We start from the raw sequence: 27,590 nt of genomic DNA, 5'->3' as shown, positions 1-27,590 counted from the left end.
GACATAGCTATACCAGGATACAATTTATTTAGGAAGGATAGAATAAGAAGAATAGGAGGAGGGGTAGCAATGTATGTGAAAAAAAGCATAAATGCTACTTTAATACAAAATATTGAAGCCAAAACTGAGGCCCTTTGGGTCACCATAGAAACCGGGGAGAAGGATGTTATTCGCATTGGGGTGATCTATAGACCACCAGGCCAGGGGCAGGATTTGGACAGAAACCTATTGTTGGACATTACTAAAATGGCTTTAAAGGGAGACTTTAATTTACCTGATGTAAATTGGATGGGGTCTTTTGCAAATTCAGCTACAAGTGGCAAATTTCTACATTCCTTACAGGGAGCGTCTCTCAAACAATTGGTGACGGAGCCCACTGGCAAAGATTCAATATTAGATTTAATTCTTACAAATGGTGATAGAGTATCCGACATATATGTGGGTGAGCACCTGGGATCCAGTGATCATCAATCAGTATGGTTTAGTATAAAGACAGGATCCAACTCCTGTCACACAAAAACAAAGGTGTTGGATTTTAGAAATGCTGATTTTGCAAAAATGGGGAGATGTTTAAGTGATTCATTGGCGGACTGGTGGAACTTAGAAGGAGTGCAGGAGAGGTGGGAAAAACTGAAAAGTGCAATACTAAGTGCAACTGATCTTTGTATCAAAAGGCTTAGGAAAAGCACCAAGAAAAGGAAGCTAGTGTGGTTCACAAAAGAAGTATCAACTAGTGTGAAAGCAAAAAAGATGGCTTTTAGGAAATACAAACAGACTCAAAATAATAATGACAAAGAGGTGTATCTTGACAGACGGAAGGATGCTAAGAAAGTGATCAGACGTGCAAAGGCAGAAGCTGAGGAAAAAATGGCCCAGTCAGTAGATAAAGGGGGCAAAACTTTTTTTAAGTATATATGTGAAAGGAGAAAATCAAATGGAGGAATAATAAGACTTAAGACAGAGAGTGAGAATTTGGTGGAGGGAGACAAGGCAATAGCAGATCACCTAAATAATTATTTTTGCTCAGTATTTACTACAGAAGAAGGGATGGGGCCACAGTTAAGTTGCAAGGACATTCATAAAAATAAGGTAGATGAAAATACATTTACAGAGGAGAAGGTCCTAACAGAACTTTCACAACTAAAAGTGGATAAATCAATGGGACCAGATGGGATACACCCAAGGACACTCAAAGAGCTAAAAGATGTGCTGGTTACACCGTTAACAGAATTATTTAACCAGTCACTAAATACAGGTGCTATTCCAGAGGACTGGAAAAGAGCAAATGTAGTTCCACTGCACAAAAGTGGAAGGCAGGAAGAAACAAGTAACTACAGACCAGTAAGCCTTACATCAGTAGTGGGGAAAGTAATGGAAAAACTATTAAAAGAAAGAGTTGTGGAATATCTTAAATCAAACCACTTACAGGATCCAAAACAGCATGGATTTACTGGTGGGAGATCATCCCAAACAAATCTTATTGACTTTTTTGACTCTGTGACAAAAATAATAGATCAAGGGGAGCTGTAGATGTAGCATATCTAGACTTTAGTAAGGCATTTGATACTGTCCCACATCGCAGACTGCTAAATAAACTTGAAAGCGTGGGGGTGGATTATAAAACAGTCAAATGGATAAGAACCTGGTTGCAGGATAGGAAACAGACAGTTGTAGTTAATGGAGTGCAATCTATGGAGGGAAATGTTACCAGTGGAGTACCCCAGGGATCTGTACTTGGTCCAGTTCTCTTTAATATCTTTGTTGGTGACATTGCAGATGGTATTGAAGGGAAGGTATGCCTTTTTGCAGATGATACAAAGATATGCAACAGGGTAGACACACCGGGAGGGGTAAAACAAATGATTGATGAGCTAGCTAGGCTTGAAAAATGGTCAAGAACGTGGCAACTACAGTTTAATGCTAACAAATGCAAAATCATGCACTTGGGTCTCAAAAACCCAAAGGCTAAATATAGTATCAAGGGTACTATAATGGAAACTACTGAGGAGGAAAGGGATTTAGGAGTCACTATTTCAAGTGACTTGAAGGCAGGAAAGCAATGCAAAAAGCAATGAGAAAGGCAAGTCAGATGCTTGGTTGCATAGGGAGAGGAATTAGTAGCAGGAAAAAAGAAGTGATAATGCCACTGTATGGGTCATTGGTGCGGCCCCATCTGGAATAATGTGTCCAGTTCTGGAGACCATATCTCCAGAAGGATATAAATACATTAGAGAGTGTACAAACAAGGGCAACTAAAATGGTGCATGGCCAACATCACAAAACGTACCCGGAAAGGCTAAAAGATCTTAACATGTATAGTTTGGAGGAGAGAAGGGAAAGGGGAGACATGATAGAAATTTTCAAATATATCAAGGGTCTTAACAAAGTTCAGGAGGGAAACATTCTTCAAAGGAAGAGAAGTATTAGAACTCAAGGACATACACTGAGACTGGAGGGGGGGAGGTTCAGGGGAAATTTAAGGAAAAATTACTTCACAGAAAGGGTAGTGGATAAGTGGAATAGCTTCCCATCAGAGGTGGTAGAGGCTAAGACTGTAGAGCATTTAAACATGCTTGGGATAGGCATATGAATATCCTTACAAATAATTAAGGTTCAAAAAGGGTTGAGATTACCTAAAGGATAAAAAAAAAGGGGGCAGACTAGATGGGCCAAGTGGTTCTTATCTGCCGTCAAATTCTATGTTTCTATGTTCTATGCTGCTTAAACTTATTACTCACCCCCAAGTACTTATACCTCACTGTAGGTGTGTACAGCATACACCCTAGTAGGGGAATGTCTGGTAAATGACCAGATCAATATCTTACAGAAAGACAACAGAAAGAGAGTCCCCCCCCACTCCAGTGACAAGGTGATTTGGATACACAATGCGCACCAGGACACCTATATACAATATCAGTGGGGACACACAATTGGATATACGATATACAATTTTATAATAATAACACATACTCTTTCTTTATACAACTATGGGCCTAATTCAGACGTGTACGCTAACTCGATGGATAGCGTACAAGGGACACTGCGCATGTGCAGAAGGGATCCTGCATCCTCGCATACTTTGCCCCCTAAGCCACAGGCTGATTGACAGGCTGAGGGCGTTTGGGGGCGGGGAAGGGACTTGCTCATTCCACAAAACGTAACCATGTCGCTTCCGTTATGTGGGAGTGCCGAAGTCAGTGTCTGGCGATGCAGATTTACTGACATCGGCTGTGGACTTGTGATGGAAACCTGAGTAACCTACAGATAACTCAGATGACTAATGGCCACGCAGAGTGATCTGATGGTGCAACTTGAGATGTACCAGCAGATTACGGAAGCAGTCAGGAGGCGTCTATTTACACCAGATGTCTCCTGCAGCATTGGCATATTAGCTGTACAGCATTACACAGACGCTTCCCTGCGGCTGTGCAGTACTGTGCAGGGCTGTAACTAGGTGTGTACAGAGGGGGCACCGAACATAGCCCTACAGGGTAGGGATGCTGTTGGCGGCACTTGTCAATTATCTGTTTTAATTACTTTCACTTGCAGCTTCCCCCCTTTTTGAAGCTAAGCCTCTCCTGACTACCTCTGTCTCCTAACCTGACCCTTTCTGTCACTAACACCTAAACAACATTCATGAACTCAACTTGAGATTTCTTTGTTATTCAGTCATACTGTCCTTTATTACATTTCAAGATGCTGACATACCCGGGATTCAAACCCATTGCATGTGGCATTGCAGTCAGACAATGTATTAATTGAGCTATCTGCCCTTGCATAGAAAGCTAAAGAATTGTAAGTATTTGAGGCTTACCTTGTACTGTGTGAAAAAATTATCAGCATTGTGGTTGAGCAGATCTATGTAGTGTGTGGCTAAAAGGGATTGGATGTACCAGTAGCTTCAAATAGTATTCATAGTTTTTATGCAGGATCAAATAGCTCAATGAGTAGGATGTTTGATTAGAATTAAACAGGTTATAGGTTTGAATCCTGGGTATTGCAGTATATTGAAATGTGTTATAGAATAAAGGATATTGTAACTATGGGGCAGATGTATTAACCTGGAGAAGGCATAAGGAAGTGATAAACCAGTGTTATGTGCAAGATGATAAAGGCAGCAGACAATCAGATCCTAACTGTTAATTTACATATTGGAGCTGATTGGCTGGTGCCTTTATCACCTTGCAGATATCACTTCCTTATGCCTTTTCCAGGTTAATACATCTGCCCCTGAATAACAACGAGCTCTCAAGTTAAGTGCATGAATGTGATATAAAGAAGATTTGTGTCCAAATCAATTTCTTACAGTGGTCTATAAATGTGTGTGTATTATATATAATATATGAAATGTGAGAAGGGGCATCACAGCATGGGTTTTCTCTGGGATCAATCTTGTCATGCCCCTTCCCCACTAGGCATGCGCCTTATGTCCCTATTGGAAAAAATGGAAAAGGGGGGTGAGAGAGCAGGGGTGCCAATTCTCTCTCTGGCACAGTGCAACAAAAAGTCTAGTTACACTCTGGTAGTGTGCAACTCTAAGTCAGGCCCTATATCCATTATATTTTGGATTTCTTTAACACTCAGCAGCCTCTTTCATTCACCTAGCACTGATCTCGCACTTCTTTCCCTTTTCTGTGTGATGTCCTGTGGAGGTATGGCTGGGGTAGTTTGGGGGCGAACCCCTATAGTGTTAGGGACCTGTCCGACGAGGTCACCGTGAATGAGGTGGGTAGGCTCATATACTGGCCAATATATGCCAAGAACCTCGAATATTACGGTTGTTATAATTTTAATGGTGTATGGTGCACCTGCACCCTTATTCCTATCCTATATCCATTATGTTTGTTTCTTTGACACTCCATACACTATTAGATCACACAGTTAAGCATTTCCCCACCCCTGGTTCCTCTGTTATACTCTATGCAGACATAAGACACCACACCCCCAACATGGCCTAACCACCGGCCATGATCATAATACAGTACTATTACACGCTATACAGACACAGGACACTACAGCGCAAACATGATCTGACTACTGCCAATGGTCATAATACTGGGAGGCTGCAACGTTTCGTGAACGTTGTCTGGACAACGCAGGCGTCTGGATCTTTTTCTGGGCAGCTGCTTGACATCACATGCAGCCGCTAAGAGAAAAAAAATGGCGCCTAACTGCCTGCCAGCGCAGCCGGGCTGCGCAGGCAAGGGTTATCCTCAAATCAATGCAAACGCATTGCAGGGCAGCAGAACACACATGCTGGGTGGCCTTGCCCTGTGCAGGGCGGCCCCCAACATGTGATGGACGCAGATCTTGCTGCGGATGCAAGACCTGTGTCCATCTCTGAATAACCCCCATAGGGCATTCCACCCCTAACATGACCTAACTACTCTATACAGACATTCAACATTCCACCCCCAACATGACCTGGCCACTGTACATGATCAGAATACAATTCTATTACACTCTTTACAGACATAAGACACTACACCTCCCAGCATGACCTTGTGTGCTCATACACTGCATGTATGAATTTTCTAAATCAAATGAATTCTCTAGGGAGAAAAGACTTATACACCTGTCTGGTATGAACATTCTGTCTATACAAGTTTTACCTGGAATATGGTGGAAAACTAAATCAGGCGCTTTCATGTTTTATGTCTGTATTAGATTCCGTACTTGTGTGTTTTGCATTTGTGATCATTCTGGGGAACCATAAATTAATTCTACGTCAGGTGTTTTGCAGCGCGCTCCAGAATGGTCAATGGAGACAAAAACATTTTAATCCATTCAGGAAACAGCAGATGATAAATTGTAGATGAAGCTGGAACATTCCATATGGCGCACTGTACTGTAATGTCACAGTCACTGCAGCTTGTGTCTGCTTACCACATGCCCAAATATCCACAGGTTTTCCATATGCCTCTTTTCGTAGCACCTCCGGGGACAGGTACCCTGGAGTTCCAGCAAAACCTGGCATAGAAAGAACATAATGAGAGCTGCCAGTAATATTATACAGAGAGCTGTCTGCTAAAGGATAGATGATGTCATGTCCTCGCTAGTGAGAGACCTACAGAAAATATACTTCATACGTTCACAAACGTGCACAAGTGCTGTATCTAATTGTAGCCACATACATTTCAGCATCAGTGGTGAGGGATAGAACATTTGATCAATGTCAAAGGAATAAATTATGTTTCAGCAAATCTAGACATCTATCTGCATTTCGCCAAAGGCAAGAAGCATTAGTGTGCTCTTAGGGGTAAATTTACTAAAGGTGTAAAATTGGAAAGTGGTGATGTTGCTCATAGCAACCAGTCAGATTCATTTTCTAGGATGCAATAGAGAAATTATAGAATCTGATTGGTTGCTATGCGCAACATCACCACTTTTCCTTTTTAGAACCTTTAGTAAATGTACCCCACAGTGTGCTCACTCAATCCCTCTGGGCTCATGCACATAAAAGACTCCATTTATTATAACTGCGTGTTATGGCATTTTCAGTGTGCAACTGATTGAAAAAAGGCAAAAACAATGTAATATTACAATCTCAATGGTCTAAATGTAACTTGTTTGCAGTGGGGAAGACGGTTTGGACATCATCCGGAGAGTGGTACAGCAGGTTTGGGGACGCCCTAGTATACCAACTTGTAACTTGCTGTTTTGTCTACTGTTACCTGTAGACCACTTCAAAGGGTGAGAGACCATCCATTCCCTGCTTTTTTGATGGTATTTGTTATATGTTCATGCTGTGATTAAAAAGTGTTACACTATCGGAGGCTATATTTCTCTCTTTTCGGACAACATTTCTGGAGGAGGAGTTTAAGGTCCGGATATCGGATACTGGTGGAAATCCAGCCCCTATAAAAAGCGTGATTGTCTACTCTTGAAAAAGTAGACCAGCAGAATAGGTATAAGACTTACCAAGAGATTGTCACAGACTTGATGTCATATGTTTATGCTTAATACACTATGAGCGTTTATTTTATTTGTTTTCTTTGAGCGCCCATGGATTCGAATGGTATTTCTTCACTGTCTCGTTAACTGAAGTGTTGGGTGACACTTTTCCATCCATTCTAAGTTCAAGGGCAGCCAGTATTGGCGCACGGTATTTTATCAAATTTCACTTTTCTGCCAATAAATGGTATGTGATCCCAGCCATGCCTGCGTGTACCGACATATCACGAGTGCAGCACTAGCGATCTGGAGGATTCAAACCGACGCTCACGGGGCCACGCATCGGATCGGATACACAGCCAAAATGCCCAATTTCACCCAATATATCGGCCTGAATGCCCGAATTGGGCTGAAATAGGGCATAATCGCTCTAGTGTATGGGGCCCTTTAGAGTCATAAATGGGATACAATGAATTTCAATACAAGGTAGTCAGCTTGGGGGAATGGAACACTATCATTCTGAGTCATAGACCTGCTTGCAGTACATCCATTCATGGCAGTGGGCTGATACACCGTCCACTAGGCAGTGCCAACCACAGAGCACCAGTAGCAGAAGGGGCTTGGGCACTTGAGTTGGTCCTGTATGTGGTGTTAGAGCATGTTGCAATTACTCTGCATGGCACACAAATGGGATGAATATGCATGAGAGGGTTTTATATAATAATCTGTATGAGATTTGTGTAGGTACTGTCTGTATAATATGACATTTATGTGTGTTATGTATATAGTACTGATGTGTATGTCATGTCTAATGTTTGTATTTGTGGCGGATGTTATTAAGGGAAGCTGGTGATGGTCAGTCCACGTACAGGGAAAAATCTGAAGCAGATATGTTTAGCCACTTGGCTGACCGTTTTGCTGAAGTCACAGATAGGGGCTTGTCTCGTACAAAATAAAAAAATTGGGTCACTACTCAGGAGCTGTCCGGGGACAGCTGGTGCTGCTGCTAGTAGCTGCACTTACTAGATGTTTTGATCATCTTGGCTCGTAGCCAATTACAGATGTTAATTTTGTGCTTTTTCTTCTCATCCTGGATATCCTCTCGGTTATTGTGAGTGGAAGCACCGGATAAGAGCATACTGGATTACTAGATGTCTTTCCCATCTTGGCTCGTAGCCAGTTTAAGATGTTCATTTTAGTCATTTTCATATCATCCTGGCCATTCTCTGCAGATGTCTCAAGATCCGGGACATCCAGTGGCTTGAATCACAGTATAGGTTCGGCCATAAAGCATCCAGCATATCTTCTTCTATTGGCGTTGCTAGCATTAACATTTGCCACAAACTCTTCCATCATGCAACTCATATTGAGAAGTGAGGATCCCAAGGCAAGATGGGGGATTAAGTGGGGGTTGGGGGGACATTAATGGACTTTTTTTTTCTACTAAAGATCAGTTTGAAGGAAAAGTGATACAAGTCTTTTCAGTGATTTGCTGCTTTAGAGCTCAACACAATTTACTCCAAAACCTTTGATACAAATTGCATACAGTTCATTCGAAATCATTTTCAAATAAGATTCTCTTAGGGGCTTTGTCAGTATTTTAGTTTCTATTTCTGTTCCATAAAACTCCTGTGAAATATTTAAAAGGGGGCGGAAAAAAAAGACGGCTACTCCAAACTGAGGACTTATAACCATGGTGCCTGTGCTGGACAGCAGTGAATTTCTCTGACGAATGTAATTCAACAATCTTTGACTGCTTGTTTTCTTGTTACTCCACTCTTCCGGAAAAGGGACAGGAAAGTAGATACACCTGACGTGTACATAGTATCGCAACTCTTCCTGCTTTGAATTATTGAGTCAGGCTAGACAGTATTTTGTTATTTTATTATCTTATGGGGCTTCCTGCGACTGTGTAGCAACCAGGAGGAATGAAAGACATGTACCTGCTGGAGTACTAACCGAGAGAAGGTAGGCGTAACCAACCTTTTTGTTGAAGTGATGCTTTTCCGTGGAACTGCATCCTTCAGTAATTACTGATGCTAAATTATCACTATGAATCGTTGAAAACCTTTAATATGTTGCTTGGAGCGTCATGGTATCAAATGTATGTGGATCGCATCAAAATATTTTTTTTTAAATAAAAACAGTTATAGGCTAGGATGTCAGAATTATGGGGCAGAAGAAATATGGAACATAGTGGCAATACTAAACATCTTTCTATTGTTCCCACGTTGTTATAAGTGGTGGTACAGCAATGGGGAAGATATAGTAAGTGTGGAGAAGGGATAAAGAAGTGATAAAGCACTGATAAGTGTAAGGTGATAACGAACCAGCCAATCAGCTCCTAACTGTCATTTTTAAGATCCGTTATGACAGGCTGGTGGGTTCTCACCTTGCACTTATCACTGGTTTATCACTTCTTTATCCCTTCTCCAGGCTTAATACACCTGCCCCATTGTACTTTAAAATATCATTCATCAAAAAATTTACATATATTTTAAATATGACAGTGAAAATACTAAAAACATACATATCATGTAACTAGAACTATTCTGAAATTACAAATATAACATAGGGTGATATAGTAAATAACAGATGTGAACCATAACTAATGAATAACAAAACTGCATGGAACTAGTACCTGAGTGAGGAATGCTACCTGCCAAATGATTGTGTTGACTTGCAAAATGTTTTTACTGAAAGGAAACCCCTATAAGCTATTTTATAGAATGTGAGCAAGGACACACTACCCCATATAAAGCCTCCAAATAGAGACGTGAGCCTGTTAAACCAGCTTTTATGGAGATTCGAAAATGCATCACTACCAATAGTATTAAACAGGGCAATCAGTTTGATTATATGCAAATTCTCTACTTCGGGGTCCCAATCCATAATCCTCCTATCTCAGGGTCCCTACTTACCAAACCAGGCCTGCTGCTCTCCTTGCACCTCTATGGCCAGACCAAAATCTGCCAGCTTGACTGCGGCTCCCTTGCATTTGCTGGCAAGGAGAAGGTTTTCTGGCTGTTGTTAACAGAGATGTGGTTAGACGCAGTGACAAGACACAAGTAGTCAATCAATCACTCAGGTGGATTAAGGCGCCCATAGTAAAGGTGGCCAAACTAACAGCCAAATGGAGGATGTTGGAGAAATGACATTGAAAAGCACTGGGCTGCTTTGGTTTCACTGAAACCTTTGACAAAAGAAGATCTGGTCACCTTATTTCTGGTACACTGCATGGTCTCCATCTCTGCTACCTGGTGTTCCAGTCTGGAGAACATTGCAACTGACTACACGTAAAAATAGTTCTCACCTTTCTTAGAGCAATGAGTAGGAAACTGGCAATACCATTAACCAAAACCCACATTAATATCTGTAGAAAGCAAGTTTGCATCTAGGCCAGCAACAACCTAGTGCTGGGTAAGGATATGTATAGAACCATCTGATTAAAGTACCATGTAAATGGTCCATAACTTTCAAACATCACATTTCTCTAACGTCCTAGTGGATGCTGGGAACTCCGAAAGGACCATGGGGAATAGCGGCTCCGCAGGAGACTGGGCACAACTAAAGAAAGCTTTAGGTCACCTGGTGTGCACTGGCTCCTCTCACTATGACCCTCCTCCAAGCCTCAGTTAGATTTTGTGCCCGGCCTAGGTTGGATGCACACTAGGGGCTCTCCTGAGCTTCTAAAAAGAAAGTTTAGAATTAGGTTTTTTATTTTCAGTGAGACCTGCTGGCAACAGGCTCACTGCATCGAGGGACTAAGGGGAGAAGAAGCGAACCTGCCTGCTTGCAGCCAGCTTGGGCTTCTTAGGCTACTGGACACCATTAGCTCCAGAGGGATCGACCGCAGGCCCCGTCCTTGGTGTTCGGTCCCGGAGCCGCGCCGCCATCCCCCTTACAGAGCCAGAAGCAAGAAGAGGTCCGGAAAAGCGGTGGCAGAAGACATCAGTCTTCACCAAGGTAGCGCACAGCACTGCAGCTGTGCGCCATTGCTCCTCATACACACTTCACACTCCGGTCACTGAGGGTGCAGGGCGCTGGGGGGGGGGGCGCCCTGAGCAGCAATATAAACACCTTGGCTGGCAAAAATACCACAATATATAGCCCCAGAGGCTATATATGTGGTAAATACCCCTGCCAGAATCCAGAAAAAAGCGGGAGAATAGTCAGCGGAAAAGGGGCGGAGCTATCTCCTTCAGCACACTGGCGCCATTTCTCCCTCACAGCTCCGCTGGAAGGAAGCTCCCTGGCTCTCCCCTGCAGTCTACACTACAGAAAAGGGTAAAAAAGAGAAGTGGGGGCACTAAATTTAGGCGCAGTATATATTTATATAGATAAAGCAGCTATAGGGGACATAACTCAGTTAGTCCCTGCATTATATAGCGCTCTGGTGTGTGCTGGCATACTCTCACTCTGTCCCCCCAAAGGGCTTTTGTGGGTCCTGTCCTCTGTTAGAGCATTCCCTGTGTGTGTGCGGTGTGTCGGTACGGCTGTGTCGACATGTTTGACGAGGATAATGATGTGGAGGCGGAGCAGATGCCTATAGAAGGGATGTCACCCCCTGTGGGGCAGACACCTGAGTGGATGGGCTTATGGAAATAATTGAGTGCACGTATAGACTCCTTACATAAAAAATTTGACGACATGCCAAATGTGGGACAGCCGTCTTCTCAGCTCGTGCCTGTACAGGCGTCTCAAAGGTCATCAGGGGCTCTAAAACGCCCGCTACCTCAGATGGCAGACGCAGATGTCGACACGGATACTGACACCAGTGTTGACGACGATGAGTCTAGTCTAATGTCCACTAAGGCCATTCGCTGCATGATTGAGGCAATGAAAGAGGTGTTACACATTTCTGATATAAATCCAGGTACCACAAAAAAGGGTATTATGTTTGGGGAGAAAAAACTACCCGTAGTTTTTCCCCCATCAGAAGAATTAAATGAAGTGTGTGAAGAAGCGTGGGCTTTCCCTGATAAAAAATTGGTAATTCCTAAGAAGTTACTGATGGCGTTCCCTTTCCCGCCAGAGGATAGGTCATGTTGGGAAACACCTCCTAGGGTGGATAAAGCGCTCACACGTTTGTCTAAAAAGGTGGCACTACCGTCCCCGGATACGGCCGCCCTCAAGGAGCCTGCTGATAGAAAGCAGGAGGCGATCCTGAAGTCTGTATACACGCACTCAGGCATTATACTTAGACCAGCTATTGCGTCAGCATGGATGTGCAGTGCTGCCGCTGCGTGGTCAGATAATCTGTCAGAAATTATTGACACACTAGACAGAGACACTATTTTGCTAACCATAGAGCATATCAAAGACTCAGTCTTATACATGAGAGATGCACAGAGGGAGATCTGCCGGCTGGCATCTAAAGTAAGTGCATTGTCCATTTCTGCTAGAAGAGGCTTATGGACTCGGCAGTGGACAGGGGATGCAGATTCAAAAAGGCACATGGAAGTTTTGCCTTACAAGGGTGAGGAGTTATTTGGGGATGGTCTCTCGGACCTAGTTTCCACAGCAACGTCTGGGAAGTCAGCATTTTTACCCCATGTTCCCTCACAGCCTAAGAAGGCGCCGTTTTATCAGGTTCAGTCCTTTCGGACCCAGAAAAACAGGCGTGGAAAAGGCGGGTCTTTTCTGTCTAGAGGCAGAGGTAGGGGAAAAAGGCTGCAACAAGCAGCAGGTTCCCAGGAGCAAAAGTCCTCCCCCGCTTCTTCTTCCAAGTCCGCCGCATGACGGTGGGGCTCCACAGGCGGAGCCAGGTACGGTGGGGGGCCGCCTCAAAACTTTCAGCGATCAGTGGGCTCGCTCACAGGTGGATCCCTGGGTCCTTCAGATAGTATCTCAGGGGTACAAACTGGAATTAGTGGCGTCTCCACCCCACCGGTTCCTGAAATCTGCCTTGCCGATTGCTCCCTCAGACAGGGAGGCGGTGCTAACGGCAATTCACAAGCTGTATTCCCAGCAGGTGATAATCAAGGTGCCCCTACTTCAACAAGGCCGGGGTTACTATTCCACACTATTTGTGGTACCGAAACCGGACGGTTCGGTAAGACCAATTTTAAATTTGAAATCCTTGAACACATACATAAAAAAATTCAAGTTCAAGATGGAATCGCTCAGGGCGGTTATTGCAAGTCTGGACGAGGGGGATTACATGGTATCCCTGGACATCAAGGATGCTTACCTGCATGTCCCCATTTACCATCCTCATCAGGAGTACCTCCGGTTTGTGGTACAGGATTGCCATTACTAATTCCAGACGTTGCCATTCGGACTGTCCACGGCACCGAGGGTGTTTACCAAGGTAATGGCGGAAATGATGATACTCCTTCGAAAAAAGGGAGTTTTAATTATCCCGTACTTGGACGATCTCCTAATAAAAGTGATGTCCAAGAAGCAGTTGTTGGAAGGAGTAGCACTATCTCAGGAGGTGCTACACCGGCACGGTTGGATTCTGAATATTCCAAAATCACAGCTGGTTCCGACGACACGTCTACTGTTCCTGGGTATGATTCTGGATACAGTCCAGAAAAAAGTGTTTCTCCTGGAGGAGAAAGCAAAGGAGCTGTCATCTCTAGTCAGAGACCTCCTAAAACCAAAACGGGTCTCGGTGCATCACTGCACGCGGGTCCTGGGAAATATGGTAGCTTCTTACAAAGCAATTTCTTTACGGCAGGTTCCATGCCAGAATCTTTCAGTGGGACCTGCTGGACCAATGGTCCGGATCGCATCTCCAGATGCATCGCTTAATAACCCTGTCTCCAAGAACCAGGGTGTCTCTGCTGTGGTGGCTGCAGAGGGCTCATCTTCTAGAGTGCCGCAGATTCGGTATACAGGACTGGGTCCTGGTGACCACGGATGCCAGCCTTCGAGGCTGGGGGGCAGTCACACAGGGAAGAAACTTCCAAGGACTGTGGTCAAGTCAGGAGACTTCCCTACACATAAATATTCTGGAACTAAGGGCCATTTACAATGCCCTAAGTCAGGCAAAATCCCTGCTTCTACATCGGCCGGTGCTGATCCAATCAGACAACATCACGGCTGTCGCCCATGTAAATCGACAGGGCGGCACAAGAAGCAGGATGGCAATGGCAGAAGCCACAAGGATTATCCGTTGGGCAGAAAATCATGTACTAGCACTGTCAGCAGTGTTCATCCCGGGAGTGGACAACTGGGAAGCAGACTTTCTCAGCAGACACGACCTCCACCCGGGAGAGTGGGGACTTCATCCAGAAGTCTTCCAAATGATTGTAAATCATTGGGAACGGCCACAGGTGGACATGATGGCGTCCCGCCTAAACAAAAACTAGAGAGATATTGCGCCAGGTCAAGGGACCCTCAGGCGATAGCTGTGGACGCTCTAGTGACACCGTGGGTGTACCAGTCAGTTTATGTGTTCCCTCCTCTACCTCTCATACCAAAGATGTTGAGAATAATAAAAAAGCGAGGAGTAAGAACAATACTCGTGGTTCCGGATTGGCCAAGACGAGTGTGGTACCCGGAACTTCAAGAGATGATCTCAGAGGACCCATGGCCTCTGCCGCTCAGACGGGACCTGCTGCAGCAGGGGCCTTGTCTATTCCAAGACTTACCGCGGCTGCGTTTGACGGCATGGCGGTTGAACGCCGGATCCTGAAGGAAAAGGGCATTCCGGAGGAAGTCATTCCTAAGCTGATTAAAGCCAGGAAAGATGTAACTGCAAAGCATTATCACCGCATATGGCGGAAATATGTTGCTTGGTGTGAGGCCAAAAAGGCCCCAACAGAGGAATTTCAACTAGGTCGATTTCTGCACTTCCTACAAGCAGGAGTGACTATGGGCCTGAAATTAGGATCCATTAAGGTACAGATCTCGGCTCTGTCGATTTTCTTCCAGAAAGAACTGGCTTCATTGCCTGAAGTTCAGACGTTTGTGAAGGGAGTGCTGCATATTCAGCCCCTGTTTGTGCCTCCAGTGGCACCTTGGGATCTCAACGTCGTGTTGAGTTTCTTAAAATCTCATTGGTTTGAGCCACTTAAAACCGTGGATCTAAAATATCTCACGTGGAAAGTGGTCATGTTATTGGCCTTGGCTTCGGCCAGGCGTGTGTCAGAATTGGCGGCTTTGTCGTGTAAAAGCCCTTATCTGATTTTCCATATGGATAGGGCTGAGTTGAGGACTCGTCCTCAGTTTCTCCCTAAGGTGGTTTAAGCTTTTCATTTGAACCAACCTATTGTGGTGCCTGCGGCTACTAGGGACTTGGAGGAGTCCAAGTTACTGGACGTAGTCAGGGCCTTGAAAATTTATGTTTCCAGGATGGCTAGAGTCAGGAAAACTGACTCGCTATTTATCCTGTATGCACCCAACAAACTGGGTGCTCCTGCTTCTAAGCAGACTATTGCGCGCTGGATCTGTAACACGATTCAGCAGGCGCATTCTGCGGCTGGACTGCCGCGTCCTAAATCAGTAAAAGCCCATTCCACAAGGAAGGTGGGCTCATCTTGGGCGGCTGCCCGAGGGGTCTCGGCTTTACAACTTTGCCGAGCTGCTACTTGGTCAGGGGCAAACACGTTTGCAAAATTCTACAAATTTGATACCCTGGCTGAGGAGGACCTGGAGTTCTCTCATTCGGTGCTGCAGAGTCATCCGCACTCTCCCGCCCGTTTGGGAGCTTTGGTATAATCCCCATGGTCCTTTCGGAGTTCCCAGCATCCACTAGGACGTTAGAGAAAATAAGATTTTACTCACCGGTAAATCTATTTCTCGTAGTCCGTAGTGGATGCTGGGCGCCCATCCCAAGTGCGGATTGTCTGCAATACTTGAACATAGTTACTGTTAACTAAATGGTTATTGTTGAGCCATCTTTTGAGAGGCTCAGTTGTTTTTTCATACTGTTAAACTGGGTATATTATCACGAGTTATACGGTGTGATTGGTGTGGCTGGTATGAGTCTTACCCGGGATTCAAAAATCCTTCCTTATTATGTCAGCTCGTCCGGGCACAGTGTCCTAACTGAGGCTTGGAGGAGGGTCATAGTGGGAGGAGCCAGTGCACACCAGGTGACCTAAAGCTTTCTTTAGTTGTGCCCAGTCTCCTGCGGAGCCGCTATTCCCCATGGTCCTTTCGGAGTTCCCAGCATCCACTACGGACTACGAGAAATAGATTTACTGGTGCGTAAAATCTTATTTTCTCTTTCTAGATAATTTTCTTAAAATAAAATTAGGTATTTTTGCTGTCTGAAAATCAAGGGCAAGTAGAACACTGAATTGCTTTAGATCATTTCTAGAGGTTATCCTCTCTAGAGATTGAAGAGTGATGATAGTAATATTGGAGGTCTACACCTAGCTTAATTTATCATGTACGTAGACTTCTCAAATATGTTATTTAACCATTCCCCTGCACATAGATGTTCCTCCTGAGAAATAAGACTCTGACTAGCACCTGTGTCGCTGTGGAGACTGGCTAGCATAGCAGATGGCACACTACAGGTAGCTATTAGAGAGATGGTGAGCATACCACTGACGAGCAAAGGAAATTTAGAAAGGATGGGAAACATTGGCAAAATGATGGTGAGAATAGAGATTGCTCATTTACCCTTCAGATGGGTATAAAAAGTGAATACATAAACTTTTGGCACTATATCACACATAATACACAAAACACTACCATCTCCTGCTGCATGCCATGCAACCCCACAAGAAGAGGCAGCTTTCCCAGCCCAGACCCTCACATGCCATGAGAACCACAACTGTTCCACCATCCAAAAGAAAGCCAGATACAACTCGCCACAAGGCATGCAGGGGCCACTCCCAGGACAGGCTCTGGATTGGGTGGAGAGATGGGGGATGTCCAGCCTGACATGCAGATGGAAAAGAGGATGGTATGGGGGGGATACAAAACTCACCTTCAGGTCCCTGTGGACAACCCCCATTTGGTGGCAGTGGAGGACTGCTTCAAGAATCTGCTGGATGCAATGACTGCGTGCAAACAGCAGGGGGGGCGTTAGTAAGGTCTGTGTGCTCCCTGCGAGCTGATGGAGGAGGGAGAGGGCAGGATAGGAAGGGAGGGATGTCTGCCAACCAAAATCAACCATTGCAAAGGATGGGGTAATCTCCTTTTGTTGGAGTAAGGGTGTGATTTGTTCCTGAATTGTAATTCTAGTGATTGCAAGTTCAGCTATTGATGAGCTCCAGAAGGTTCTCTTTTAGTAAAGTGGCCTGAAACAAGAACTATACCATATTTGAAAATATGAAAGATTCCATGTTCAAATTCCAGTGCTCAGATTCCTAGATAGTTCCTGGATAGTTCATGTTGCTGTTTCTCTCAGAGTGGGATGTAATTGAAAGAGTCTATGTCATATACGCAGTGCATAAATACAGTACGGCAGTGACTTGTAGCCCTGCTCTTACTAGACTGATGACGTGCATAATTCTATAAGACTGCACATGGGGAAAGACCATATTAAAATCAGTAGTTTGCTGCATTGTGTTACATCTGACAATATCTGCCACAGTGCCATCATGTAATGCAGCAGAAGATACTATTTTAGTGTTATATTAACCTCCCCAATTATTACATTCATTAGGCAGAAGGAAGATTTAAAGCAGGACACTATCATTCTAATATAGGGTTCTATTTACTAATCCTTGGACGGAGAGAAAATCCCAACCAACCAGCTCCTGTCAATTTTCAAACCCAGCAATTTTCAAACCGTGGCAGTTAGGAGCTGATTGGCTGGTACTTTATCTCTATCCGCTATATCTCCATTCAAAGGTTAGTAAATAGACCCCATAGTAACAACACATTCCACCTAGGGTTGCCACCTCATCCCTTTAATTATGGACACATAATAATTACACAGGTTCTGTGGCTGATTAAAATCAGGTGAAATGGAGTCTTGAAGTTAGCCAGCCACAGAACCTGTGTAATTAATATGTGTCCAGAATTAAAGGGATGAGGTTGCAATCCTAATTCCACCTCTGGGGGTTTCAGCAGCATGCTAACTGCCTATCATGCTATCATGTGTATTTATGTTGCTATGATTTACTGAAAAACCTAACAGTCTTCTGTTTGTCACAAGATAGATAACGGCTTGGTCCAATTATTAAATCTTTACGTGATACATTGAAATTAGCCCCACCAAACAAATGTTTTGGGAGAGTATAGCTCTATATATAGATAGATATATTTTTTCTCTCTCTCTGGTTGTAGATACAGTGCGTTGCTTTAATATTAGGAACATGACAGAATATAATAATAGACACCATTTGCTTGGTCCTAACTGATGTCCTGAAAATTAGGCTAAACCAATATTCATGACAATGCATCCACTTATTTTACTAGCACCTTCTGACATCACTGAGAAATAAGAAATCCTGAGCCTTGTGTCACGGTGATGTCGCTAGTGCCTTGTGACATCACAGAGACATAAGGAATTCCGAGTCAACTGATAAACTGAATAATGTACAGCCCACAGAATGGTTGATTCCATTGTGAGTAGCAGACAGGTGCACCTGAATTCAATCACTACATCAATGTACAGCAAATAATTTTGATAGAACATTCAAGTCGGTCTCTGTGATTGTATAAACTATACAATTTTTGAATTCTGTATATTTCACTGAGCCATGAGGATCTCTGAGCCTTGAATCTCAGTGATGTCGTTAGTTCCATGTGACATCACTGAGATATTGTAAATTCAGAGCCTTGTGTCAGTGATATCCCATAGTTCCTTGTGACATCATAGAGAATGAGTCATTCTGGGTCTTGTGTCTCAGTGATGACGAAAGTTCCTTGTGACATCACTGAGACATGAGGAATCTTGAGCCTCGTTGTCTCAGTGATGTCATTAGTTACTTGTGACATCACTGAGACATGAGGAATTCTGAGCCTTGTGTCTCAGGATGATGAAAATTCCTTGTGACATTACTGAGACATGAGGAATTCTGAGCCTTGTGTCAGTACATCCCTAGTTCCTTGTGATATCGCTAGATGTGAGGAATCCTGAGCCTTGTGTCAGTGACGTCACTAGTTCCTTGTGACATCACTGAGAAATGAGTAATTTCAATCATTGTGTCTCAGGGATGCCGCTAGTTCCCTGTGACATCACTGAGACAAGGGGAATCCTGAGCCTTGTGTCAGTGGCATCACTAGTTCCTTGTGACATTGTTGCATTATGGGGAATTCTGAGCCTTGTGATTGATATTGATAGCTTCTTGTGACATCAATGAGACATGAGGAATTCTGAGCCTTGTGTCAGTGATATCCCTAGTTCCATGTGACATCACAGAGACTTGAGGAATTCTGAGCCTTGGGTCAGTGACGTCCCTATTTCTTTGTGACATCACTGAGACATGAGGAATCCTAAACCTTGTGTCAATGATGTCACTCGTTCCCTGTGATATCACTAAAACATAAGGAATCCAAAGCCTTGTGCCCCAGTGATGTTGTTAATTCCTTGTGAATTGATAAACGGAATAAAGTTCAGCCCACAGAATGTTTGATTCCACCATGAGTAGGAGACAGGTGCACCTGAATGCAATCACTTGAAATATACAGCAAGTAATTTTGATAGAATATTCAAGTCAATCTGTGTGATTACATCAAATATACAATATGGGAATTTTGTACATTTGACGTGACACAGACACTTAAACGTCTGTCTCGTAATAAAGGGGGACATTGCTGATTACATAGCACCAATACAATGATACCCTGACTGCTATTTCCTCACAGACTTCTTACTGCTGTATACATGTTAAATTGCACTGTACATTGGCAAGCACTCGTAATGGAGGAAGCCATGTTCGGGTGAATGCATGTAAATGCAGGCTATGAATTCCCATGGGACTAATGCCAGCACTGAGACATGAAGCATTATGTACCTCATGCCTCAGGGCTGGCACTGACTCCATGTTAATTAACTTTGTGAATATAATTGCAGCCAACAAAATCCCCCCACCCCCTGCTTTGTGTCTACCACAGATAAATGTTAACATAAAGAAATAGAGATTGCTTTGTACATAAATGCATATCTTACAGCGTATGTGGTGTTTTATATATGTGAGCTGTCCATGTGTCCAGTGGAAAGAAAAAGGAAAAAGATACCACATTGCAACTGTAGTATCTTTAGATGCGTGGCCTCTCTGTGAGGTAGGTGGGCTACAACATCTGATGACAAAAATAGTGACTTGGGATACAGAAGTGAGTGACAGTTGGCCAGAGGTACAAAGAACAGAGATCACAAAGACACACAGGACTTTAAACAAACGCATCGCTGATGTGACAGTAAGTACCTGACCAAAGTAAATCTCCAGGATATGGGGATAATGGCTGGCATCCAACTATGTGCACCTTACCATTTCCCAGTTATATGTCATCTATAACTCCTAACATCCTTGTGGTACAAAGCACCTGCTCCGGGCAAATTCATTTTGCCCTTGCTCAACTACATTACATTTTGGCTAGTTCATTGGTGGCGTGACAAGCGCTTGCCTGGGACTACAGAACACAGGAGAGGAACGTGGTGAAAACTGGCGAGCTTACAGCAGACAAGACATCGTCTTGCATGAAGATCTTCGTGATCTCTGATCCTTGATTTTTACACAGTGCGGTAATGGAGGAGATGCAGACATGCGATGAGTGTAGGACATATTATAACTGAGAGACACATGGAAGAGACAGGAGAGAACGCAGGAGGGGGAGACAGATGGAGGAGGAGAGACTAAAAATAGGTGCCAAAGAAAGCAAAAAAAAAAAAACAAGCATAAGAAATACAAAGCAGAGAGAAGGAGAGGAATTAAGGAGGGCGATGTAAAGAAAGATAAAGTGCTGAGGGTAAGAGGTAATGACCACAAAGAAAGGACAGATAAAGAAGCTAAGGTAAAGATGGAGTCAGAAGAGGGATGGACAACTGAGTAAAGGAGAGAGAAGAAAGGGCAGTTATGAGTATACAGAATGCAGCGCATAACATGCAAGTCAATAGAAGAGTATCGCACCACGGCTTGTGCAATGCTCTGCACACTTCTCTGCAATGCTATACGTCCCAATGTCCCCACGGGCAGGTGTGTGGAGCTGTGCATGCTGGGACAAATAGGGGCTCACTGTCTCTCTCTGTTTATTGGCCAGATGATTGGGTGAGGATGAAAGAGGGATATGGGCAAGAGAGATAGGCTGATTGCAGGGAGAGAAATGTCAGCGAAAGCAGTTGGAGAAAATAAGTGAAACATTACAAGACACAGATAATCAGGCAACAATAAACAGAGAGAAATGTGATACATTATTCACTTAGATCAAATTAACTAAAATGAATATTTTATAAACATACATCTATTGCAGAACTGGTCTGCTTAAAGGAGATGCACCAGTCATGCTAGTTCGTGCTGATATGTCACTGACAGGATGGGCTGTTTGTTATAGCCTTTATAGGGTATCTTTATTACTCTTTGTAGAGATCTAGGATTGTGTTGTTTTACTAAAACAAACAACATCCAAAATAAATTGGGTCTTTTCAGTTTACACAGTTTCTGGAATAATGCAGCTCTCGGTCACAGGGATACCCTCAGTTTAAAGTGCACCTGTCTGCACAGTATGGAGGAGGCCATTGTGGGAGCGGAACCAAAGTTCATGTGATCCTGGCTCTCTGTGCCTTAATGATGCCACAGGTTCCTTATGAATTGATAGGCTGCATTTTCATGAATGTTGGTTGCGTTCATAACTTGGCTTCCTTCCCTGTGTATTTATGGATGTTCATTTAGAGCAATGGCGCAACTGAGTGTCTGTCACTTGGCGTGTAGGCCACAGCATGAACCTCTAGCTGTTCCATGCTGCCCTTGTTAGACAATACAGCGGACATGATGGACAACAGAAATGGAGCAAGGCATGCTGGATGCATTCTCCTGTTCTCATGATCGTGCATCTCGTCTAACAAAAACATTGCCCAGCTCAGTACATGGCATGTGCACTTTAATTATTAGGCTTAGCCCCCCAAGTTGTGCTTGTTTAATACAGGATGTTTCCTTTCAACTGCCAGAAGAGACCCAAGCACACATTACTATGGATATTGGTGCATACATCAGTTGTAGCTGCACAGCCCTTAAACGGTTAAGCAGTAATCAGCTGCACCCCCTCATGCCCATCTGGATGCACATTCCCACCATTGCTCTACTCCGCCCTCCAGCTCCCCCATGCACTGTATCTCCAGAGCCAGATGGAGTAGGGAAGTGACGAGTGCAGTGCCCATGATGTGCCAGTTCTCACCTGGGCCCCCATGCCATGTCACCCCCACCCCCTTCAGGAATACTAACCTTCAAGTCCCTGTGCACAATGTCACAGGAGTGTGTGAAACAAACACTTTCTAATATCTGATGGAGACAGTGACTGTAAAACAAAACCAGCACCCCCACAGGGTACAAGGTGACAATGAGATGGCACACACAACAGGACGAGGCAATATGGACCATGGACATGGCAAAGGAAGTACAAGGAGGGAGGAGCGCAAAAGACATTTGGATACAGAGGCAAATGTGGGGAACGGGGTATAATAATGAGGGTGGGGTTTTTTAGGAACATTAACAAGTGAAACAAAGACATAAGACAATAAAAGACCAACCAAAGATAATGACGAGGGAACAAAGGCGAGGACACAGGGCAAGTGGGGAGGGGAGGAGAAGTAAGGCAATAATAATGATGAAGTAATGGTGGACCATGACGGACCAGCATGAGGTACACAACAGACAAATTACAGAGTAACAGTATGAACAAAACCAATATATTACAACAAAGGAAAAGAGACAGAGGGAGAAAATAGGTTGAGAAAAGGGAGAAGGGGACAAGAGGAGAGAAACACAGCGTCTTAACATCACAAAACATCACATTAGAAAAGAGGCAGCATGCAGGACTGTACAGTGACAAAGTATTCATACTCTATAGGAGCAGGCTGTATGTGGCTCTCCAAGTTCTAGCATTACTTGTCAGGGACTGGTGGAACGTTAGTGACATCTGAAGACAGAGTGCACCAACACCTGCTTACTAGGTAACTACATTGTTCCTCAATTACGAGGCAAGTGTGTGTGATTTCACTGAATCTGGATTTTTTTGTGAATTTGGAGGCCCAAAGAAAATGTAATCACGTGATATCTAGATTGTGAGCTTTTGTGCAAGTGGATTTTCGTATTGTTACTACAAGAATTTAGCAAAATTTAAAATGTATTTGTTCATTATTTTGGACAAATGTGTAATTTTTGTGCGTAAAATATGTATGTAATTTGCATGAATCCTAAATTGAGTGTTTACTACAGAAGAGAAGTCGGCAAGTCATTTTGAAAATGGCAGGTAGGGGACAGGGAGGAGAGGAAAGAGAAAGGGTACTCTAGTACAGGAGGGTACCCACCTTGCATCAGCTTCACTGTAATATTCTCTTGCCACTATGTCCTCAAACAGCTCCCCACCTGTGACCCTGAAATGCAAGAGATTTGGAGACACGTGAAAACCGTGTGACGTATAAGCTTAAAGCTGCACAAGGACTTCCGGTTCCGGCTTCATGGAGACCTGAGCTCCGTTTTGAGCTCCGTCCCCCGCTCCTCAAAAAATACATTTTACTAGGCTTTCCAAGCCTCGTTTGGCGCCCGGAGTCCTCCCGCAGTGACCCTACACCCCTGCAGTCAATATGGACCGCTTCCTAACCTCGCCGACGCCGCAATCCCAAACGGACCAGCAGCAGCAGCAGCCGCAGCCTCCACGCCAGGAGAAGCGGCGGGCCGCAGGGACCATGCAGGCAGACTCGGCAGCAGAGAGTGCACCTCCCCTGCACAAGAAAACCGCGGCCGAAGGACCTGGGGGACACGTAAGTGCGGGCTGCGATGCCCCTGTGACCTACTCAGAGGTGGTGGCAGCCATTACAGCTACTATGACCCCACTCCTAACCAAAGCAGTGGCTGATATTACTAGCCAGCTACAACACTTAACCCACAGGGTTTCCAGCGCAGAGCAACAAATCAGCGTGACCTCCCATGATATAGGAGACTTGCAACACACCGTGAAACGTCTCACTAATGACTCTTACCAGCTGTGGAACAAGATAGACGATATTGAAAACAGATCGCGTCGGAATAATATTAGGCTGGTCGGCCTCCCTGAATCAATCAAGGGGCCCGCTTTGGCCCATTTTGTCCGCAACACTCTACCCTCGCTTTTAGGCATAGAGGCGGTTTGCCAAGACATGGTAATAGAGAGGGTCCATAGGGTGGGCCCGACTCCGACCCCTAACAGGCCGAGACCCCGGGTTACCCTGTTTCGCTGCTTAAATTATCTACACAAAATGGAGATTTGGTCAGCCTCGCGCAAAGCTAAGTCCCTAGCATGGGAAGGTCATAAGCTTCATATCTTTCAAGACTACTCCGCTGAACTATCACGGGCCAGGAAATCCTTTTCACCTGTTTGCTCCCAACTAGTCGCTGAAGGGCGCAAATTTGGCCTGTTATATCCTGCCAGGCTTCGCATCTATGATGGGTCTTCTTTCAAGGACTTCTCCACCCCGCCTGACGCTTTGGCTTACCTCCAGGAGCTGTCCCAGGCCAAGGATGCAGACATCTCTGATTCAGCTAAATGAAGAACTATGCTACTTGTTCAAAATTGCCTCATTTTAGTTCTTTCTGCTTTACATGACTTCATGTCTGTACACTGAGCTCAGAATTTATACCACTATGTCTTTTTTCTCCATACTTAGTGGCTCATATTCTCATATTCTCTATATAACATGTTATCTCAATGTTCTTAGGTGTAACTCGCTGTCGGGACCTACGGGCCCCAGTTAAACAGTTTCACGTTAGTATCTTGTAGCACTTTGAGGTGCGGGGACGGACACGCCCCTCCGTGCTGGATGAGTGTTCTTTTTGACATATTACTCTATGTGCTATTGCTTGGAAGTCTGGCAACAAATGCTAGCGTTTGTTTGCCTCTTTTCATTCATGTTCCCTATCTCCCCTCCCGTACCCCCCTCCCCTCCCTCACTGTCTGGTACCCCACCTCATCTCATGAGGGCGCTGTCCTACCCTATACAAACTGGCCAGAATGTATGACACCCTCTGACATTGTTATACTAAAAGTTCCCCCTTTTGTCTTCTTAGGGTTTAAGATGTTGTTTCTTTTTCTCCCTGTTTCCTGCAGGGATGCCTAGTCTACGCTACGCAACCTGGAACGTTGGGGGAATTAACTCTCCAGCGAAACGCAGGAAAATTCTGATTTTCTTACAGAAATCTGGCGTGGACGTGGCATTCCTCCAGGAAACTCACCTGACTCCCTCTGAATCTGCGAAACTAGGAATGCTGGGTTGGTCTGTATTGGCATCTTCTTCCTACGGCTCCAAGGCAAGAGGAGTGGTCATCCTGGTAAAACGCAATCTGGCTCATGAGGTACACCGCATTGTTACTGATGATACAGGTAGATACGTGGTGGTCACGGTAGATATCCTGGGCAAGAGGCTCACGCTGGCTAATGTATATATTCCCCCTCCCTACTCTAAGTCATACTTCCAGAGTTTGATTGCCCTCCTGACCCCCTTTATGGGAGACAATTTGATTATTGGTGGAGATTTTAATCTAATCTCTTCCTCCCTATTAGACAGATCAAACACCCGAGGGACCCCCCCTCCACTCCCAAAGGTAGGCATCCCCCTTCTGACCTCCACCCTACAGGTTATTGACCTATGGAGAGCCCTATACCCAACAGAAAGGGAGTACACTTGTCTCTCAGCGGCGCACGGCTCTCTCTCTCGCATCGACTACTTCTTCATCTCTCACGCTCTTTTTCCTCAGGTCACAGACTGCTCTATTGCCCCCATCTCACTGTCAGATCATGCTATGATATCATTGACTATCCACTTCCCAGACGATAAAGACACGACTAGGCTATGGAAATTCCCAACTAGACTCTGCCATTCTGATACTTTCAAGTCCTTCTTGGAGGCTGCTTGGGACGACTATTACACTACCAATTCTGAACACCTCCAGACGAATCCCTTTCTGTTCTGGATGGCAGCGAAAGCAGTACTCAGAGGGGCGATTATGTCCTTTACCGCAGCCTCCAATAAGAATTTCTCAAAGCAGTATTTGGAACTCCAGAACGCTCTCACCTCAGCATATCAGACATACAAACGAGCTCCTTCACCAGCTACTAAACAAGCATATCTACTTACTAAAACCCACTTTGATGAACACATTTCCGAAATGGGAAATAAATACCTTTTTTCTGTCCACTACAAGTTCCACAAATTTGGGAACAAGTCTGGCCGCTTACTCTCTAACCTACTACGTGGCTCATTCTCACCTGCAGTGGTTCACCCTCTCCGCACGCAGCAAGGCACACTGACTTCCACAAATAAGCAGATTGCACACATTATGCAGTCTTACTTTTCCCAACTATATTCATCCACCCTCACAAACACCCCACAACCACCTTCGCCTGCTTCACACCCCCTGACAGCTTGCTCTCAACCGCCACATCCTCCCCCCACTCCCATAGCTAACTCGCTCAACCCCCCATCCTTTTGGGAAGCATTACCTTACCCTGCTATTACAGATGATATGACAGCTCAACTTCTATCCCCGATCACCATCACTGAAGTCCGATCAGCGATCAAACAATTAAAACCCAATAAGGCCCCTGGTCCTGACGGCTACAGTGGAGAGTTCTATAAACTCCTCTCCCTCAAAGTTGACTTCATTCTGGTAGACATTTTCAACTCATTATTATCAGCTAAGACTCCCCCACCGCACTTTAATTCGGCACTCCTCAAATTGCTCCCTAAACCAGGCAGAGATCTATCCCATCCAGGCTCATATCGACCAATATCTTTGCTAAACCTAGATTACAAGTTGTTCGCCAAGATATTGGCCGACCGTCTGAAACCTATACTCCCCCACATCGTTCACCCCGATCAGACAGGCTTTATCGCAGGCAGACACTCAGTGGTCAATGTGAGAAGGGTAATAGCAGCCCTACATGCCTGTCATGGTGACGTGTCCACTGCAGGACACGCCATCATATCCTTGGACGCAGAAAAGGCCTTCGACCTTGTAGAATGGCCACACCTCTACGCAACCCTAGCACGATTTAAGATCCCAGATGCGTTCATTGAAGCTATTCGTACACTGTATACATCCCCGGCCACTCAAATTTCCTGTAACGGTTTCCTTTCCAACCCCTTTTATATAGAAAAAGGCACTAGGCAAGGATGTCCTCTCTCCCCACTCCTCTTTGCCATTGCTCTTGAACCTCTAGCATTAGCTCTTAGGCTCTCCCCTTCCTTTACTGGCATCTCTGTCGGCAATAACGAGCTTAAAGTCGCCCTGTTCGCCGACGACATGTTATTATTTGTCTCGAACCCTCTCACATCAGTCCCGGAAATCCTGCGTTTGATTTCAGACTTTGGTGAAACGGCGGGCTATAAAATCAATGTCACAAAATCAGAATTACTTCCTATACACGTTTCCCCTGCCACACTATCCTCTCTCACTCAAGCATCACCCTTCACGATCACTCAGTCACATTTCAAATATCTAGGGGTAAATATCACACGAGATATCTCACGGATCTACGAGATAAACTACACACCGGCCATTAAAGCCGTGCTTTCTAAACTAGAAGGCTGGGCTACCTTACCGCTCTCATTGCTAGGGAGGATTGCAGTCCTTAAATCTGTAATATTTCCA

At 44.6% G+C, this 27,590-nt stretch overlaps 1 protein-coding gene across 17 annotated transcripts in view; it reads right to left on the bottom strand.

Annotated features, from left to right (window-relative positions):
- CAMK2B (calcium/calmodulin dependent protein kinase II beta) overlaps positions 1–27,590 on the bottom strand; it is a 197,303-nt gene that overhangs the window by 46,791 nt on the left and 122,922 nt on the right. For 12 of the 17 annotated variants that reach the window (XM_063931932.1, XM_063931930.1, XM_063931928.1 and 9 more), the window contains 4 exons: positions 23,273–23,338; positions 16,787–16,859; positions 9,816–9,918; positions 5,887–5,970 (listed from right to left, as the gene is read on the bottom strand). In XM_063931932.1, coding sequence (XP_063788002.1) covers positions 5,887–5,970; positions 9,816–9,918; positions 16,787–16,859; positions 23,273–23,338 — 326 coding nt within the window. Of the gene's footprint in view, positions 1–5,886; positions 5,971–9,815; positions 9,919–16,786; positions 16,860–22,187; positions 22,261–23,272; positions 23,339–27,590 lie in introns of all 17 variants that reach the window. The other 5 variants (XM_063931931.1, XM_063931929.1, XM_063931934.1 and 2 more) reach the window with 1 other exon arrangement.

Source organism: Pseudophryne corroboree, chromosome 6 (genome assembly GCF_028390025.1).
Source record: "Pseudophryne corroboree isolate aPseCor3 chromosome 6, aPseCor3.hap2, whole genome shotgun sequence".
NCBI classification, from domain to species: Eukaryota; Metazoa; Chordata; class Amphibia; order Anura; family Myobatrachidae; genus Pseudophryne; species Pseudophryne corroboree.
This window is presented reverse-complemented; position numbering and strand designations above follow the sequence as displayed.